This window comes from Zingiber officinale, chromosome 2B, assembly GCF_018446385.1.
Source record: "Zingiber officinale cultivar Zhangliang chromosome 2B, Zo_v1.1, whole genome shotgun sequence".
NCBI lineage: Eukaryota > Viridiplantae > Streptophyta > Magnoliopsida > Zingiberales > Zingiberaceae > Zingiber > Zingiber officinale.
This window is the reverse complement of record NC_055989.1, coordinates 108,554,173-108,573,434: the sequence shown is the minus strand read 5'-3', so window position 1 is coordinate 108,573,434 and position 19,262 is coordinate 108,554,173. Positions and strand designations below refer to the sequence as shown.

At 36.9% G+C, this 19,262-nt stretch overlaps 2 protein-coding genes and 1 non-coding gene across 5 annotated transcripts; 2 read left to right on the top strand and 1 right to left on the bottom strand.

The window, feature by feature from the left end:
• Positions 1 to 243: 243 nt before the first annotated feature.
• LOC122046735 (sec-independent protein translocase protein TATB, chloroplastic-like) lies at positions 244 to 3,724 on the top strand. 2 transcript variants are annotated; one of them, XM_042607578.1, is made up of 6 exons: positions 244 to 542; positions 912 to 1,033; positions 1,724 to 1,783; positions 1,931 to 2,060; positions 3,141 to 3,302; positions 3,434 to 3,724. In XM_042607578.1, exons 1-6 carry the CDS (start codon positions 293 to 295, stop codon positions 3,469 to 3,471), a joined length of 762 nt encoding a protein of 253 aa, XP_042463512.1. In that variant the 5' UTR covers positions 244 to 292; the 3' UTR covers positions 3,472 to 3,724. The 2 variants fall into 2 exon arrangements, with proteins under 2 accessions (XP_042463512.1, XP_042463511.1); XM_042607577.1 differs by having other exon boundaries at positions 3,392 to 3,724.
• Positions 3,725 to 3,910: 186 nt separating this feature from the next.
• On the top strand, positions 3,911 to 3,994 carry TRNAL-CAA. Its single transcript has one exon. It is a non-coding gene; the product is annotated as a tRNA-Leu (tRNA).
• A 287-nt stretch (positions 3,995 to 4,281) lies between these two features.
• LOC122046734 (pumilio homolog 4-like) lies at positions 4,282 to 12,933 on the bottom strand. Of its 2 annotated transcripts, XR_006130371.1 has the most exons (12): positions 12,758 to 12,933; positions 12,002 to 12,616; positions 9,935 to 10,763; positions 9,207 to 9,738; positions 8,984 to 9,125; positions 8,797 to 8,904; positions 7,998 to 8,210; positions 7,768 to 7,878; positions 5,251 to 5,445; positions 4,909 to 5,083; positions 4,718 to 4,822; positions 4,282 to 4,622 (listed from the first exon to the last, which is right to left on the bottom strand). XR_006130371.1 is itself a non-coding variant. In XM_042607575.1 (11 exons), exons 2-11 carry the CDS (start codon positions 12,605 to 12,607, stop codon positions 4,794 to 4,796), a joined length of 2,940 nt encoding a protein of 979 aa, XP_042463509.1. In that variant the 5' UTR covers positions 12,608 to 12,616; positions 12,758 to 12,933; the 3' UTR covers positions 4,282 to 4,793. The 2 variants fall into 2 exon arrangements, 1 of the variants encoding a protein (XP_042463509.1); XM_042607575.1 differs by having other exon boundaries at positions 4,282 to 4,822.
• Positions 12,934 to 19,262: the final 6,329 nt, after the last annotated feature.

The following is a 19,262-nucleotide window of genomic DNA, read 5'->3' as shown; positions in this document are numbered from 1 at the left end:
GGTATTAAACGGAAGCTTATTCCCTAAAAAATCATTAGTCAAAAAGGAGTGACGAGGATCGTGGCGGGGTACGTTCGAAAATAAATAAATGATTTCATAATTTTAAAATTTATTATTAATTTATTTTTTTATTTTATAAGCATATAATTTAGAGTTTTTTAAATGTATCGTAACAACCGTTACAGTAGCCGTAACGGCTTTCCTCCTGTACAACCCTACCCATATCGCATGACGACCAGTGGTAGCCTTTTCGTACGCTTCCAATTCACGCTCTCGTCTCTCCTCCGCCGCGATGGGCTCTGCAACGGTCCTCGCATCACTCTGCCACTGCTCCCTCTCCCTCTCCCTCTCCTCCTCTTCCCACTCGATGAAGGTGGCCCTCCTCATCTCTTCCCGTCCGCCCTCTAGGGCTTCTCCCAAAATCCCACCTTCGTCCCATCTCCGCGGATCCTTTCCCGCACTCCACCTGCCTCGCCCCCCGCTGTGGGACGGCCTCAAGCCGCTGGCGAGGCCTCTTTCTTTTGGAAACTTTGCGCGCAAAGGTAACTCCTTGTCCTCCCTAAGATTTTGGTCTTCTTGAAAAACGAGTTCTTTGCTTGAGAGTTGCGTGTGCATACCTAATTCTGGGAAGGTTAGGGGTTCGGTCACGCTGATGCATTTATTTCCGGAACCCATCACTAATACTAAGCTTCATTCCCTCTTCTTCTTCTTCTTCTTCTACTACTACTACTACTACTACTACTACTACTTAAATAGTTAAATTAAGCATCTTTTGCTCTATGTATAAATTGCTTACCTACTTGTAGCTGATTCATTCCTGCTGCTGGGTTTACTTTCTTGTTTTCATAGACTTGCACGGATGTCTAATCTACTTGGAAAATATGTTTGATGTTCTTTTACTTGTTTGGCAGAGAAAAAGGTGAAATTTCGTGGTAAAGTTGTTCGTGCTTCTTTATTTGGAGTGGGTGCTCCTGAAGCATTGGTTATTGGAGTGGTAGCTCTGCTGGTGTTTGGCCCTAAAGGCCTAGCTGAGGCAAGTTCCTTTTTTGAACAGTAGATAAATTCATCTGTACGTTGAAAATGTGGTAGAAATACATAGGAATCAAACTGTCAGGACAAGTATTGCCCTTAGACAGTATTCCGAGTACAATTTGATACGCTAATACATTGTAGAGATGCCTGTTCCAGATTCTGATATATTTTCTGAGGCCAGTGCTTCTCGATCATGCACGACAAGCATCTTGCTAGTTTAGTGAACAGATTGATACTTTTTTGGGAAGTATGTGACTTCTATCATTGGAGATGATAGAAGTTAATTTTTCAAATTGATCTAATTATTCAATTCCAAACGCACCAAGAATATAACTGAGATGCATATAAGTTTATGTTAGTTAATTTTTGGCTCATGTTTTTGGCCTCTCCCCAAATACCTCATTGTTACCAGCGTAGGACTTGCATTGTTTCAGTAGTATGTTGTTGGTTCCTCTTTGATTATTACTCAAAATGGGATCTCCCTTCACATCTGAAGAAAAAAATAAAAAAATCTAATAGTATTATAGACTGGAAACTTATTATTTGTTCTAAATAAAGCTAATAGGAAAGCATTGTTTTACCAAGAGTGTTTGCATTCAGATGTCACATTGCTAAACTTCCAGTTTGTTTCCTTAGTTATTTGCCAACAGTTGATTGTTGAAATTCTTCTCAACCAAGTCCTACTTTGCAGATAGCACGTAACTTGGGGAAAACATTGCGTGCTTTCCAGCCAACTATTAGGGAGCTTCAGGTTAATTTTGTTTGCATATTAAATTTCATTTTATTATGCAATAGGAAAATAAACTTGATAAGGAATCCATGCTAAATTGTCAGATGAAAATAAATGAGTAGCTTCCAATTATGCTGGAATTATCATTCAATTGTTCTTATGCTACAGGATGTGTCTAGAGAATTCAAGAACACTCTTGAGCGTGAGATTGGAATTGATGAAGTTGTGCCTCCAACAAATTACATCAACAAATCTACCTTGTACGCTGATGAAAAACAAGAAACCGTGGTAGATCCAAGTAAGTGACCTAAAAGTTTAGGTTGATAATCATGAATAGTAAATATATAGGCCTATTGCATTTGCACATGTCACCTCCATATTAGAAGTATTTGAATAAATCCTGCATCAAATCAATATTTTCCAGGGTTCAAACCAACATTTTGAATAGTGGCATTAGCAACTGTAGAGGTCTTAAAGAAAAAAAATACCATTCAATTATTTTGTGCACAAATTTGAGAAATTCAAATTTGACATTTTAAAATTTTCACTTTTATGTAATATGTTCTATGCTTTGTATCTTTGGAGCATGAAAAAAAGATGTAGTCAACTTAGGTTCTTGGTGAATTAGCCAGCATGAGAGCCTGATTTGACCTAGTACTATTATGATATAATTTAGATGCATGAAATTTTGTAAGAAATCTAGATATATTTGGATCTATTATTCAATTGGAATGGGGTGTTGATGGAGATAAGAAGGGGAGCTTCAATATTGTAGTATGATTATTATGTGCTTCTTGTGCTGAAAGAACATTTTATATTTTATCTGACTGATATGATCCACCATATTTTGTGGATTAGAATATTGAGCTGTTATGAAGTAACAAATGAAAAAATATAACATAGCAGACATGAGAATGCCAAGATAGATATGGCGAATTAATAGCAATTAGGTGTAGCTCCAATAAATGATAAAAGGAGAGAATAGAATAAGATAGTACTAACATCCAAAACAACAAATATATCCAATTGGCAAATGTATCCTATTAAAATAAAAGATGCAAGAGGTAGAGAGACAAAATAAATAGTAGTATTAATTTTGATTATTGTTAGTGATATAGCTTTATATATAACTTAATATAAGAGTAATATTTTTGTAGCGGACATTACATAATTAAGAGAAACACAACTTGATGAAGTTTGTTCCATATTCTATTCTGGTATTATATTTTTGTTTTTCTTTCTTGAAATTTCTCTGTTATCCACTCATTTTGATAGGCTAGCATTCTGGTCCTAAAATGATCGTGATCTTAATATTCTTACATTTACATGATGTATTTGATTCCTTGATCTTGCTTGAATCATAGTGCTTACTCTGCAGATGGCAAACCACTAGCCCAATCATATACCAGCGAAGAACTCTTGAAGGTTACAGAACAGCAGCTGGCTGCATCTTCTGCCACATCCAAAATTGAGTTGATGCCTGAATCACAAGGCACCGCATCTCAAGTTGAAGAACAAGCACCTAAAGAACAACCAAAAGGTTAGGCATCTCTTATATCCTCGATCCTTCTACCATTTACTTGTTCATACTTTTGACTGACATTATTTAATATGTTAAAACCACTTCAGAAACTTTTACAACTGAAACAAGCACTTTCAATTCCGATACAGATGCACAATCATCGGCTAAATCTGAGCACCAGAGATGAAGGTGATGCATGTGTATACCCCAATGTGAAAAGATGGAGCATAGGAAATCGATGCGAGGCAAACAATGTATAACTTGGAGTCTTACTTAACATGCCATGTAAATGTTTTGCGTTTTGTCTTGGACTGGAGGAAGGCCTGATGCAGTTTTGTAGTCTGATTTCTTTGTCAATATCCAACTGTTTCATGCTCTTTGGAAACTATAGAATGATGTGAACCCATTGACACCTCTAGTATATCTTGTTGCATGCCTGAGTTATGTGTGAATAGCACACACAATGTTCATGTATAAAAGAGTTAGTTCATGTAAATTGATTTCAGTGATTTGCAAGTTGACTTCAATCAATTTGCGACATGACCTTCGGAGTGGAAGATGTCTAACTATTAGTTTGTTTGAGGTTTTCAATAGTTTAAAATTGTTAGATATCTTACTAACAATAGGTCAGGATGGCCGAGTGGTCTAAGGCGCCAGACTCAAGTTCTGGTTCTCGTGAGAGAGCGTGGGTTCAAATCCCACTTCTGACATAATATTTTTTTTTAAATTTCCTTTTTGGTTGAAAAATGCTATATACATATATAGTTAAAACAGATCGTTTATAAGATTAAAATAATAATTTTTAAAACCTTATTTGCATTGTACTCAAATATTATATAAACATTGAATCCAAAATCTCTACCAAATTTAATGGATAACTTGTAGTAAAGTGTTTGTAATTTTAATTATTCAATTTACTACATTTACCTGTCAAAAAATAGTTGAGTTTACATGCTCATACTATTATTTTAATTCTGTAGAAAAAGTGATGAGCGAGTTTAATCATCGGAAATACTCCGAAATATGGAGTGACCTTTGTTAGAAGAACAAGATCTATCGTACATAAAGTAGCAAAAGAAACACTCTTAAACTCTAGTTCAATAGGATGCTGAGACTGCCGCCATGACATCGACATTGAACAAGGCTTTTCATCAGCAAATTTATAGAAAAAGTTTGAATGCAGGCACCTTCTCGATAGAACAGCGCCCCGCGACCACTACTACACGACTTTACAGAAGTTCTATAGTGTTAATTCCTCTCGAATGCCAGACGTATCACCTCGCCTCCCATTCTGCTAATCTAACCATCATTTAGGGCATTGCTTTTCTATTTCTGTTGCTTGAATAAATACAAGTGCACATATACACAGGCTCAGGAAAATTCTTATTTCAAGATGCCTATCTTTTATTTACATCGGCAGATAGCGGAAGCACCTTTTATACTGGAAAAGACGAGTCGAACACTAGCCTCATTATCTGTACAGTTGTGCTGCAGTTTCACGTCTCGCGATCAGCGTGATGACACTCCAATGTGCCTTTCTGTAAAAGAAAGGAGACACGCGAGTTTTGTGCAGATTAGATTGGTATTTGTCCCTGGGGATGAGTTTCGAATATGAATGCATTACCTCCGGTGGCAATAAGCTTCTCGACGCGAGCAACTATATGCTTTCCATATGTGTACTTCTTCAAGGCATTCCAGTGAACCTTGATGCGCGAAAGGATGAGTTCACGATTTCGATCGTCGCTTGTCTCAAGAACCTTTTGTACAACGTAATTCCCGAATTGGTCTTTCATCATAGCCTGTGGAGTCAAATAGAAAAGTAAAAACCATTAAGAAGAAATTATTGTAATGGATGTTACACCGAGTGCTCTGGGACTAACAGTACTATATCAATAGTAAACCAACGCCTCTATTGGGAGTGATAATTGTATATCGAACTAAATGCCGAGAAGTGAAAATAAGCTACCTGCAGAGGTTCATTTTCATCTGTTGAGCCAAGCATCTCGCTTATTAGGATTTGCCGTTCCTTAGCAGTGCCATAAGCCAAGCACTTCTCGATGACATTAGATGCATATTTCTGTTGGCTCATTTTTACAATCTGTCCGGCAAGGTTGCTAATGATGACGGACCGCTCTTCTGGTTTACCATGCTTCAGAACATGCTAAAGATAATTCAACTGAGTCAGCTTATAATGAAATAAAAATCTGAGAACCAAACTGATATGATTCCCCAAAATAATATGCACTATGAAAGTGGTGTTTTATGGAAACAAACATGCATTCGAACAACTATGTTCTAATCACTAATGTATATCAACATAAGAACAAGTGAACTTTCGACCTTGTCTGAAAGCCCTTTGGGACTACTATTCTAACAAAACAATTAGGGATGATGCTTTTCTTCAACCTAAATATAATCTCTCTAGGACGCAAGAACAAATGAAGGGACATGGTGATAAAAAGAGGAAACCACTATAATTTGCAGTAGGAGGATGGATGTTCCTTAAATTAAGGCTCCATACACGGTTTTTAGAAGGATTAATAAAAAATTAGCAGCAAGGTATTATGGACCTTTCTAGATTGTTGCAAAATATGGAGGTTGCATATAATAAAAGCTTAAAATTCCACCTCATTCTCAGGTCCATCCCATTTTCATGTATCATTACTTAAGAAAGATATTGGATATTACAATATGCAAGCATATCTATTCAATGGACTGGAGGTTGCACTATAAGATAATGTGGAACCAGAATAAATGATCAATGGCTAGTCAAATGGAAGAGCAAGAGCATAATTAGGGATGATAATTACCTCTAAATCCGATGGACGATCTGATATCTGGCCCGAATGGAGGAGGGTGTGGAAGAATTTTTTAGACCCAATTAAATAATCGGATATGAAGGCAGATCTTCTAGTAGAATCTTACTCATACCCAAGCCGACTCATTGTCATCCCTAAGCATGATTGACCCAACGTGGGTGGATGATTTTTTTTTAATCTTGGAGGTGATCGACCCAACCCTATGGAAATTTCCCATCGGCTATCAAGGTAAATCGGGGAAGCGCATGTGGAGGCTCATCCTAACAGCCAATGTTCTCAGGTCCGTTACCCATTGAGGGAAAAATCCCCCCACCATACGTAATATGCCGCAGCTGAGTCTCAAACTCCACAAGATGGGAGGATGATTTCACTCTTACAAGAGGTGGTAATGATAGAAACCAAGTTCCAAATGAGGGCCCATTACTGAATCATGGAAGAAACAAGCTCACAACATGGCGTGTATATTCTAGGTCGAACAAAATCAAAAGGGGCCTGAATAGAATTAATATGTAGGAAGTTAAATTGCAGACAATTATATTTTAGAATCAGTTATATCTGTGTGGTAGTTATGTTAGCATGTTTTAGACTGTGTGTGGATATAAGTTTGTATGAAGTTAGAGAGGGTGAGAAGGGAATATATTTTGCTGGTTTGTGGAAGATCAGAGAATTATGATTAGAAGAAAGCATTGACTCTGGCTAGCGGAGAGAGTTTCTTTAAAATTTGAGTGTTCTTTGTTGTACTGCTTGTGTTAAAACCTAATAAAATTCTTTGTTTCTCTATTCTGATTTTTGGCATTCTAACACATTATCATTTGCTATTTCATTGCTAGACTTGTACACATTAACTGGATGATACAACTACTGTATATTGTGTATTCTGCTGCACTATCCCTATGCTCTTTCTTAGCCCTCTACACAAACCAAATCTCCTCTACTCGTCCTCCTGCAATGCCACCCGCACACTACCACGACGTGATCTCCCATTGTTTGCCCATATTACAATCTCACAGCCAAGTGATTTTCACACACCCCTCCTGTGGCACAAGCCTCCTGGTCTCTCAGCAATTATCTTCCCTCGCACAAACTTTCTTAAAATTGCTAGACCTGATATCATTTTTGTGGTTAGTGTTCTGTTGCAGATTATGGTAGTGAACGAATATCTACTTTGGGAATTTTGCCATTATGCTAGAGGCAACCACGTGTGGAAGAGGAAAAAATAAAGTTCACTGTATTATCGAAAAGGAATATGGAACAAAAGCACACAGCCTATGAGATGAGATAGGTCAAGTTTTTACTAGATGATCTCAAAGTTATAAACACTAGATTAAGAATATCATTGTAACAATTAAGTAGACATACAAACCTTTCAACGAACAAATTGCTGATATTTTATTGAGCTAAATGTTAAAATAAAAACTTTAATAACATATTAGTAATTGTTATGTTGTGGGTTATATGGTGAGGGGCCAATCGATCATTAGATAATACAACACAACCCAGAATGTAATCAAGGATATCATGTTAACACTATGTATATTTGATTAGATAATCTAACAGAAGTCTAATGTTCAAGGAAAAAACAAAAAAGCAAGCAATATAAGCATGGTAATAAAAACATGTACATGCTACTATGGTAAACAGGTGTAGCTGCTAAGATAACCTACCTGGATAACATAGTTACCATATTGGTCTTGTGCTAAATTACAAACCGACTGCATGATCTCCTCCATCATAATGCTTTGTGTTTTTAGATCATCACAGTATTCAAGCACTCTCTGCCATAATTAATATCATATAAACAAGTGAACTCAAAGATCCACTGCTGAGCAAATAGTTTCTTAATATTATTTTTCAACTGCCCTAATAAAATAACCCAAAAAAACCATGTTGAAACCTGTATAACCCGGCATCCATATGGATGGGTAGACAGTGCTAGAACATGTCCGTAAAAAGATTCAATGATAAATCGAATCTTCTCCTGAGGAACACATTCAATAGACTTCTGGATTACGTGGTTTCCATTCTGATCACGAACACATTTCATTATATGTCCATCAAGCTCTAGTACCATTTCAGTCTTTTGATCAACATCAACCGCCTCTAACGCCTGCAATAGTAGCAAGTCAAGCTCCCCAAGAACAGGATCAATTTTTTCAAAACAAGGAAATTCACTCATCCAAACTTGTAAGCTAAGAGAATCAACACAAATCAGATATAAAATCCTTATTTGAAACACTAAAATGGCGGGGAACCTGAAAAAAGAGTACCATAGGTCATCAAATCAAGCTTACCAGCTTGTATCACTTGATTTGTATACTCTTCAAACTAAAAGTGGCAACCTTTTATTCTCATGCCATGCCTTAAACAGTGCACCATCATACAATTGGTGCTAGCTTGTAACTATATTCAAAATTTAACCACTGCTGTATGCTTGATATTTCAGTTAGATATTTCTATTCCAAATCCCAATAGTATATATTAGATGGTATCAGTATCGACTTATCCATATAACTGGTCTTTAATTACAAACTAGATCAGATTATTTTATAGAAGTTACACAAACCCCAACTTTCAAAAACTAACCATAATTAACATGCAGCCCATGCAGGATAAGTAAACTTAAGGAAACAGATGTAATTAGCAGTACAACTATTAAAGCTATTGAATCAAAGGTAGCAGCAATGTTAACAAACCTTCTGGATTACTCTACAGCCATACATTTGAAGACTGAGACGTAAAACATGGCCCTTAAGATGACTTGCGAGTTGCTTTCTTTGAATTTCTGTACCATGCTCGAAGAACTGCAACCCAAGTTACAATGAACATTTAAAAAGTTTGCAGGGAAAAATATCCAGAGTTCATTTGTTAACATAGCCATACTTTCTGAATGACATAGTTCCCAAACACATCAGTCATTAGAGAATGAGCTTTAGGGAGTATCTCAGGGAAAATTTTGTTCTTTTCTTCAACTGAGGCAGTCTCAAGTTGTTGTTGGATAAAGCGACTGCCATACTGATCCGCACTGAAAAAAAAAGAAGACAAAGTGAACTGGTAGCCACTTTAATGTTTGAAGAGCATGAATCTATAAGAAATAAATGAGTACCTGAACTCAACAACATGACCTACAATATCTGATAGCTCCAAAAGTAATGTCTTCTTGTTCTTAAATTCTTCCAACAAAGATGGTAACATATAGCCTTCTCTCATGCTACCATTTTCTCCAGCTGCCCTTCTCAACATGGAAAGGGTATGAGATAACTGATCATTTTGCCTCAGAGGGTTCCCAGTAGGCAAAGGAGAATGAGCATTACTAGTCAATGAACCTCCTAAATATGGCATTGCAATACCATAAGCATGACTACCATAGTAACCATGATTCGAGCTATCTGATTTGAGGTGCATGCCATACTGTAAATTCTGCTGTGCAAGCAATGCTTCCAGGTAAAGATGTGAATATTCAGGTAAATCCAATTGGTGGGTATTAAGGTAATTTTGTCCTAAATAAGGATCCAAACTTCCTGGAGGATGTACTTGTGAATCAGAAGTACCATGCAAATATTGTCTGTACATGGAACCTGTAGATGGCCCATATAGACCAGTATCTACATGGTTCCCAGATGAATTATATTGTATATCTGCATCACCCAACCATATTTTTATTATTACAGGCAGAGAGCAGAAAACTACTGGGGAATATACATTCTAAACACTAGCAGATCCAATTTCTACATTCATTTAAAAAAAATCTAATTTTGTTTATCTAACAAATATATATATTGAACAAGGAAGAAAAAGATAAGTAAGGAAGAAAAAGATGAAAAGAAAGACTACCAGAACCAAACTGGCTGTTTAACATCATTTGTACACCATAGCTACTGCCTGTATATTCTTCTGAGTTCTCTCTGTTGTAATCAGTATCAGGCACATCAACATTTAGACGTGCACTTTTAGAAATTGCTGAACCAGCAGATTGCACTTTCTCATAAGATGGCTGCTTTGGAAAGTATGTTTGTCCATTAGAAGTTAATCTAGCTAATTCAACGTCTGTCAATCTACTAGTTTTCTTGGAGGCATCAAAATACCCAACATCATCAAGAGCACTTTCTAACAATGCTGACTGAGACTTCTCACTAACTTTTTGATGCAGAAACTGTATATTATCACTGAGGGCATTAGAAAGCAGTTCAGATTGGCTAGCAATATCCTTGTTAAGCAGACATAGCACATTGCTCTCTCTCTCTTTTGGTTTCATTCTAGACAAGTTCAATTCAGAGAAAGTGGTTTCAATGTTGATACCAGATGCATGAGATGAAACACCACCTAAGCCATTTGGTCTATTGCTATTACTACTTTTTGTTCCCACTGGGGGGAGGCAGGGGCTTGGTGATCTTCGTATTAATTGAGGATCAGGGGTTGTACTTCTAGAAAGAGAAGAACCTAGTGTAGATACTAAAGAGTGATTGATTGAGGATCCAAGGCTGTGGACCTTAGTAAGACTGGAGGAAGTTGATCCAAATTGCATTTCCCCTAAACCATTCAAGTCATTCTGAAGCTTCATCATTGATGATTCTGAAGCTCTTAACGAATCAATATTATCATAATCATTACAACTAACTGGGCGTGAAAGAAGTCCAGTGACAGGTGGATAGACAAGTTCCTCCTGCAAGTTAAATTTAGTCTAAATAAGTCTAAGTAAGTTGAACTAAAGCTCAAAATAAGTATCATACCCATTTAAAACAAGTCTCAGTTCGGCAGGGACAGAAATATCAATGACAGAACAAAAGCCAATAAGGAGCATATTAACTAACAATACACATCAATGATTCTACAACATCACCACAACACATGCTTTTGTCTGAAACTTGAAAGTGATATGACAAGCATAGAGCTTACTATCAATATAACAAAATTTCATGATAAGCATAACTTTGTGTGCATTACAAAAAACCTAGATGATATGCAAATGCACTTCCAGAAAAGAAAGCAGTTGTTACAGTTACAGATAATCTGGAAGGTGGCTTAAAACAGAAAACAGGATTAACTTCAATCTTAGCTAAATAAAGCAAAGCGTGATTATATACATCATAAATAATTTGATTATCTCAAAATGACATAAAAAAGGTACAGTGACCCCACATAGTTGAAGGAGTAGATCAATATGTAACTGATATATCTAAATTTAGTGGTATCATAACTACCGGAATATGCAGAAGATTTCTTAAGCACTGTGGGCAATTATCTAGTAACTTAATCATGGGTCAGTGGAAGCATGAGATGCATCATCAATGTAGAAATTAAAATACATGTTATGTCCCTTGGCTCATGGTCCAAGGTCCAAAATAGCATACGAGTAGAATAGTGCAGTGGTAGAGAAAAGCACAAAAGAGCAAATATTTTGCTTGTTCTAAGAAACAAAGAAAGTCAGATTCATTTATCACCAGGGTTTATGTAGACAACAAACAAACGATGCAAGGCTCCTTCTCCCATGTTTTTTTTTATATATTTAGATCATTCCAACTGCCCCACCCAAATAAAGAAAAATAAATAAACACGATTGTTCTTCTTAAATTCAGATTCATATGCAAAATAATCTCCACTATCACTGCCTAAAGTATGATAAAATGGGTTATGCATGCAACATGGTGAAACAACATATCCTGAAATTATCCCAAGCATAGACAGATAATCAGGGAACGTGATTACAAAAAGCTTATTTAAAGCTTACACATTTAATATGAGAAGCTATATATGCTCTATGATTAGTCAACTACTAAATTTTGGCAATCATGTTTTGCTGATACAGAGATAGTGATCAACAGATACATACATTTCTGTAGAAACTTTAAAACAAGTGTTAAATCTGCAAATTTAGAACAGCTCAAAATAAACCAAATACACCTGCAAGACATCAGCAGAATTTTTCCTCCTTGTGCCTAAACCAGAGTCTGGTGGTCCAATAAGTACATTGCTATTCTGCTCAAACCACTCCCTGGACAGCTTCTGTGAATCTAGCATCTCTAAGCCTGGCTGAACAGAAAAAAGGGAGCTGCTTTGGCTGTCATTTTTCATGTATTCATTTCTTCGCCTCCTATCACCGATCCCTCCCAATGAAGACCCACTGGGATGAAATCTTTGTTGGACACGCCAGTCCTCTTTCGACATTGCTGGAGGAGGCATCCTCGGATTGTGATTCTCGTTGGAAAAATAGTAGGATAAATAGTCTGGATGCGACCTCAAATCCTCCTCAGACAGCAAGCCTCCAGAATCCTGGACCCTTAAGTGGCGGGTCGTCTCCCGAAAACCATCGTGCCCAAACAAGCTCCAAATGGCTGTTCTTGAATCATCAACCGTGGGCGGCGCACTGCCGGAACGAAGAATATTCAGCTCATCCAGGCCCAGATCAAAGGTAGCAGCTCTACTGTTCTGCTGCTCTCGGATCAAAGCGTCAAGATCCCTCTCGAAGTCATCATCGAAGTTCCCGCTCGTTGGTGTTTCCAGTGTCATCTTCAAACACTGCGTAACCATCATTAGAACCCTTGTTTAGCGACGATCATAAATATCATTCAAGGGAACAGAACTTAGAAATCCAAAACTAAAACAAAAAAAAAAACAACAATAACAACAAAAACAAATTGGAGAGAGGAGGATTCTCGCCTTTACAACAGCTTCATCATTGCATCCTTCATAAGGCGCTTATCGCCCCCATTCCGGCCCAAAAATCAATCTTTTACAAACCTTGATTGCCGTATCCGCATCGAACAGCGTAAAAAACGGAACTTTAGCCGTTTCAAATCGCCGCGAGAGGGGTAACAGAGAAGAAAGAGAATCTAGGGTTCTACTAGAACCATAAGTTCGAGGGGGCGCCAGGAAACGGCTGCAGGGAACGTTGGCGATGGCGTTGCTTCAAACGCAGACTACAGCCGTCAGATTGTCACCGGAGGGTCGATGATTGGTCTCGGCGTAACGTTGCCAGCTCCTCGAGGCGGTTCGGGCTGTAACGGAAAGGTAAGTGACGCGCTGCCCTCCGTCCGATTCGTGAGGTCGACGAGATCGTTGCCGTACAACGGCGTCAATCGATCCCCGCTACGGAGTGGCCTGGATGGGGCCCACATGGGTTGCCATCCGATAAGTCAATACGAAACGGTTAAGTCGGCCCATTTAAATTGACCCAACAATTGCTCTTTTTTATGGGTCTTTAAATTTTGACTAAAATCTAATAAGATAACTATGGAAATTTAGATTACCTCACGTGATTTTGTTGCTAGGATTTCAAACATATAAATTATATATACAATATAAAAAATTCATTGATCATTACGTAGAATTTAATTAAAATAATATATGAAAGTAGATTTTTTTTTTATTTTCCACTTATAAAAATAATTTAATCAAAATTAAATTATCAATACTAAATAATGAAATATAATCTATATCTGCCTTAAATCTGTGCTTTATTGAATAGTTTGTTCTTTCTCAAATTATCTGGAGCATATGCGATTTTTAATACAATCATAGATGCTTTTCTTTTTTCTATTAGCCTGGCAAGCTGTTGTAAAATTTCAATTAAAATTTTTAATACTTTACTAAATAGAGTCATTTTGCCAAATCCAAATCCAAATCCATTCATAATTTATTCATAATAAAATTTGAAAAATGTGTGAGTTGTATCAATGATATTGTCGATGCTTACATGGGGGTGATAAAAAAATTGAGTTAAATTAAATAAATTGAATAAACTAATTAAATTTTAAAATTTGACTCAATTTATTTAAAAATTTAATTTTTTTCTAAAAAAATTAGTTGATTCGGTCAATTAATTTTTAAATTTCTTATTTAATTAAACGAAATAGATCGAATTTTTAAATTAAACTAAATTCTTAGATCTGATTTAAACAAAATTTTATTTTAAAATAAATTTTATTTAAAAAATTGAATTTTTAAGCATATTCTATTAATTCGATCAAAAATCGAATTAATCTATATTTTTTGTTCGATATTTTTTTTAATTCGGTCAATTCAATTTATTTTAAAAAAATCAATACGATTAATTAGTTCAATTTAATTTTAATCGAATATTTACCTCTACTTACAAAAGGATGCGGAAACATAGTAGTGTTCTTTTTTCTCAAATCGTAAGTCCCACTATGATTTTTTTTTAAATTAAGCTGACACTTTATTGGACGATTTATTAAATTATTTATTTGATTTTGTATATTACCTAAACAGTGTATCCACTTTAAAATTGAATCATGTATCTTCGCATTTTCTTTTTCATAATACTCTTCTTCCTTTAATTTAATTTTTCAAAAAAGAAAAATCTCCAAACCCTCATCTTTCATCTTCATTTTCTCTATTATCAAAGCATCAACAGTGGATATTCATCCACCTCCGTCCAATAACACAAAGAGACATAATAAATCGACGACAGCTTGAGATCAAGGCTGAGTTTTTATTAATGCCTTGAGTTTTTATTAATTTATGATGGCCAACGCCATCAATTTTAAAAAGGACACTAAGGATGATCTTTTCTTATCATTTCATCCCAACTCTATTCACTCTTTGTTCATAATCCTCACGCCATTGCATTATATTTTTTTATTTTAGTATTTGACCTCTTTTTTAAGTTTCATGTTATTATTAGAAGTAAAGTCTGACCAGTCGGAGAAGTCAGTCATGAGAGGAAAATGAGTACTTTCGAAGGATGAGACTGGCATTGTAGATTCTTCGCCAAAGGACGACTCCAATTGCAGAAGTGTCGGTGCATCCCTGGTGGTGAAGAAAATTTTTTATTTTAAATTAAAAATCTAAACTTTGTGTGTTTTAGGGTGATTTTTTTTTACCGGTAGTTGTTTGATTAAATGTCAAGATGGACGACGACATAGGAAACTCGTTGAGATGGAGATGAAGGGGGATGGATGGAAGATTAGAATTTTTTAGAGGAAAAAATTGTTGGTGTACTAAGTCACTAATCCTAACTGAGTTTTGATATTTAACAATGTACCCAAGTTAGGTTAGTTTGACTAAGGGTGGATCCAAATAGAACTTGATATTTGATAGAAAGAAGTCTAGTAAGGAGTAGATAACTAGCAAGTGTAAGTTCTAACTAGAAGTTAGGTAGGTGAGAAGTTTACTAAGTAACTAATCCTAATTGGAGGTTAGGTAAGAGGAAATCCTAATGAGTGAAGTTAGGTGGTGGAAGTCCTGGTGAGTAAAGTCATGCAATGGAAGCCTAATGAGTGAAGCTAGACCCTAGTGAGTGAAGCTAGGTAGTAAATATTCTAGTGAGTGAAGTCAAGCAATGGAAGTTGTTGGTGCAATCAGCTATAAGGTTTCTATGCTTGATAATATACTCAAGTCTGGTCAATTTGACCAAGGGTGGATCTAAATAGGACTTGATGTTGGGAAGAAAGGAGTTTAGTCAGGATTAAATGACTAGCAAGGGTAAGTCTTAACTAGAAGTTAGGCAGGTGAGAAGTCTACTAAGTAACTAGTCCTAACTAGAGGTTAGGCAAGGGGAAGCCCTAGTGAGTGAAGTTAAGTGGTAAAAGTCCTATTGAGTGAAGCCAAACAGTGGGAACCCTAGTGAGTGAAGTAAAGTGGTGGAAGTCCTGATGAGTAAAGTCAGATAATGGAAGCCCTAGTTGTTGGGATATGCCTGATGCGGTGTGTGCTAAAACATATTTCGTAAACATGCACAATGGAAAATAAAAGAATAATAATTCTTAAGTTATTATATCATACACACCACACGCATAAAAGGATACAACATGCCAAACATAATCGCATAATTAAATTTTTACGAAAAATAAATTTAAGGTAGGTGTACCTTACGGATGACCTATAACGAGAAGGACATCAACTGTAGCGACGTTGTCGAACCTTGCCTCTATTTGTATCCACACCGAGCTTCTTAAGACAACTCCTTGAGTACAAGCTTCTCCTTCGGAAGTTACTAGCCACGAGCAAAGAAGAGGAATCAAGAGGAAGAGGAAGAGAAACACACAAGGAAGAGATTTCTTCCTTGTGGTGGTTACAGCAACAAGGGGAAGGGCTTCCCCTTGTTAGCAGCGACAAAGAGAGAGGAGAGAGGGAGAGGCGAAGAGAAATTGGGTTAAGGTTTTCAAAAAGCTTAGAAGCCAATTAATGATCTCATGTGTATAGTCCTCTCTCAACCATATCAATATATAACCCTTATTAATGAGTTGGATTAGAACGCCTAAATCCAATCCATTATCTCTTAACCAAAAATTAGCCTATTAATCCTTTGGCTTGGTTCACAACTAAACCAAGTTGGTTCATGACTAATTCATGATTAAACTAAATATGGTCCAACTCTTTCATAGGAGATGCGATCCATCCGCGCTTTCGTTGCGACAAATATTTCTATATTTGTCTTATATTTGGTCCAACCAAATATTTATTTCTTGATCTAAGAATCCTATTCTTTAACTTGTTTTATGTCTTTTAGAGACTCGTTAGTACGTGCGACCCAATAGGTTCCATAATTAACTACTTAATTATAAAACGATCATGAGTAACACCTAGTAGTACATCATGATCCTCAATTAGTCAAAAAATTATAGTTGATCTTAGAATTAATTCTAAACCCTTCAGCAGCTATAGTGAGTCGTGCCTCGTTCCTTTCACTCATCTTATATCCACTTAGTTCAAGACATGGTCTATGTGTCTTGCCCCTACTAGGCTGATTACGTCATACCTAGCTAATGTAATACTTCCTCGTTTTACGAATTCAAATTACTCATACATGTGTACAAGAGTCTTGCACTTTTAACATGTGATGTTTTGGCCAAAGACTTTGAGTAATAATCCAAACAAATGGTCATAGGGTATACGTCTCCTCGCAAGAAGCAATGAATGCTCTATGGGCTATCCAAACACCTTCGGGCACTTCAACTTATACTCAATCATCCCGGGTCCAAATCTAAATGAGATGTTTGCTTAAGATGTCAAAGTATAAGTCTCCATGACCAAGATGACTTGTATACCTCAAGTCGAAGGAAACTTGTACTCGTGCTGCAGTAAGAACTTCACAGATATATATATATATAGAACCATATGAAGTCTTACAACGAGTCACTCCAATGAACCATAATCAACATCCACGTTTAACTCTCGACATCCTAATGTCTCCAGTCAATGAGAAAACAGTTGCTTGGCTGAACCAAAGAGTATAACTCATGCTAGTCTTATAGAATTGATGATGTCCGAATGCATCAATTCGACGACTAGGAAAATTTCAATATATTCATAATTGCACATGTAGAGATAATAACTAATTGCGATCCAATCACAAGTTCTCTCATGTTATGAATTATATTACGGACATTCAGTAAATGAGTTTAAGACAATCAAACATATAATATGCACTCAAATAGTGAATCTATATTTATCAAATAAATAGACAAAACCGTAAGATGATTGCCTTAGGGCATCCCTCAAATTCTAATACTCTCACTTGGCCTAAAGTCAATTGCCACAGTGTCCTAAACCGTAAGCACAGATGTGACTCTCAAACTTATTTTATGTTAGAGTCTTTGTCAAAGGATTCGCTAGATTCCTTTTAGTGGAAATTTTCTCGAGTTATATTTCTTTCCTACTAACGATCTCCCTGATCAGATGATAACAGCAAAGCACATGTTTTGATCGCTGATGAGACCTTGGTTCCTTTAATTTCGCAATGGCTCCAGTGTTGTCATAGTAAATAGGTAATGCTTCAACAATGGATAGAACCACTCCAAATTTAGTAACAAACTTCTTGATCTAAACCGCTTCCTTTGCTGCTTCCGAAGCTGCAATGTATTCCACCTTACAAGTAGAATCTGTAATAGTATCTTGCTTGGAACTTTTTCAACTAACTGCGCCTTCATTTAATATGAATATGAATCCAGACTGGGACTTGGAGTCATCCTTGTCCGTCTTGAAATTAGCATCTGTATATCCGTGTATGGTCATATCACTATCTCTATAAACTAAGAACATATCCTTAGTTCTCCTTAAGTACTTAAGGATCATCTTGACGGTCACTCAATGATCCATTCCTGGATCAGACTGGTATCTGCTCGTAACACTCAGAGCATATGATACATCGCGTCTTGTACATAACATAGCATGTTGGGGATCTTGTGTGGCCGGCTAGAAGGGGGATTAGATAGACGGTGCCCCCAACTTAATCGCTTCCTACATTTGTTAGTTTATGCAGCGGAAATACAAACTAATATGAATACAAAGAAAGCTAAAGACAAAGAAAACAAGCAAGTCGCTAACACGATAATTTATGTGGTTCAGCGATAACTTGCTTATACTTTACGGTTGTCCGTAAGGTGGACGATCTCTCAATCCGTCGGTGGATTAATCCTCGAAAACTCCAGCTAGCACAATCCTCATTGTCGGTAGAGAAACCTCGTACAACTTGACCAAGAGCACTCGGATTGCTAGGGCACTAGTTGACTACTAATAAGGGTTAACCACTATTAATTTCGTCAACTTTAACGAAACTTCCAAGCCTTAGTTATATAGGCCACGGGTTGGAAAACCCTGCCTACTAGTCGACTCGTGAAAGTGCCAGTCGACTGCCCTTTGTGGAGATTCGACCGCTACAACCCAACGGCTCGATACCAGTCGACTGGTGAAAGTACCAATCGACTGCTCCACACTGGCCGAGCGAATAGAAGCATTCTGTTCACTCCCAGTCGACTATACTAGTCGACTGCCATTTACATTAGTCGACTGGTACCCCGAGTACAGTCTCTCAACACTCGGATCCTCACCCTTACGACTCAACTAACTCTTCGTTACAACCTTGACTTCTTGCATTCAATGCTACTTCCTTTGGCTCTTGTCTCTCGGATGCACCCAAGTCCGCGGCTCGTCCCAATGCCATCATTCGCGTATGCTTCGAAGTCACTTCCCTCGGCCCTTGTCCTCGCTGCATTGTCCACGATTCCTCTGATGCTCCATCTTTCATTGGACCCAAAGTCATCAACCTGAGTCATATGTGTATCCTGCAAACCTGCACAACTCAAATACACATATCAAATACATGAGTGAACCTAACTTAAATCCTTTGCCCAAACACCAAAACACATAGCCACACAGACCATTGGGATTGCTCCAACAATCTCCCCCTTTTTGATGTTTG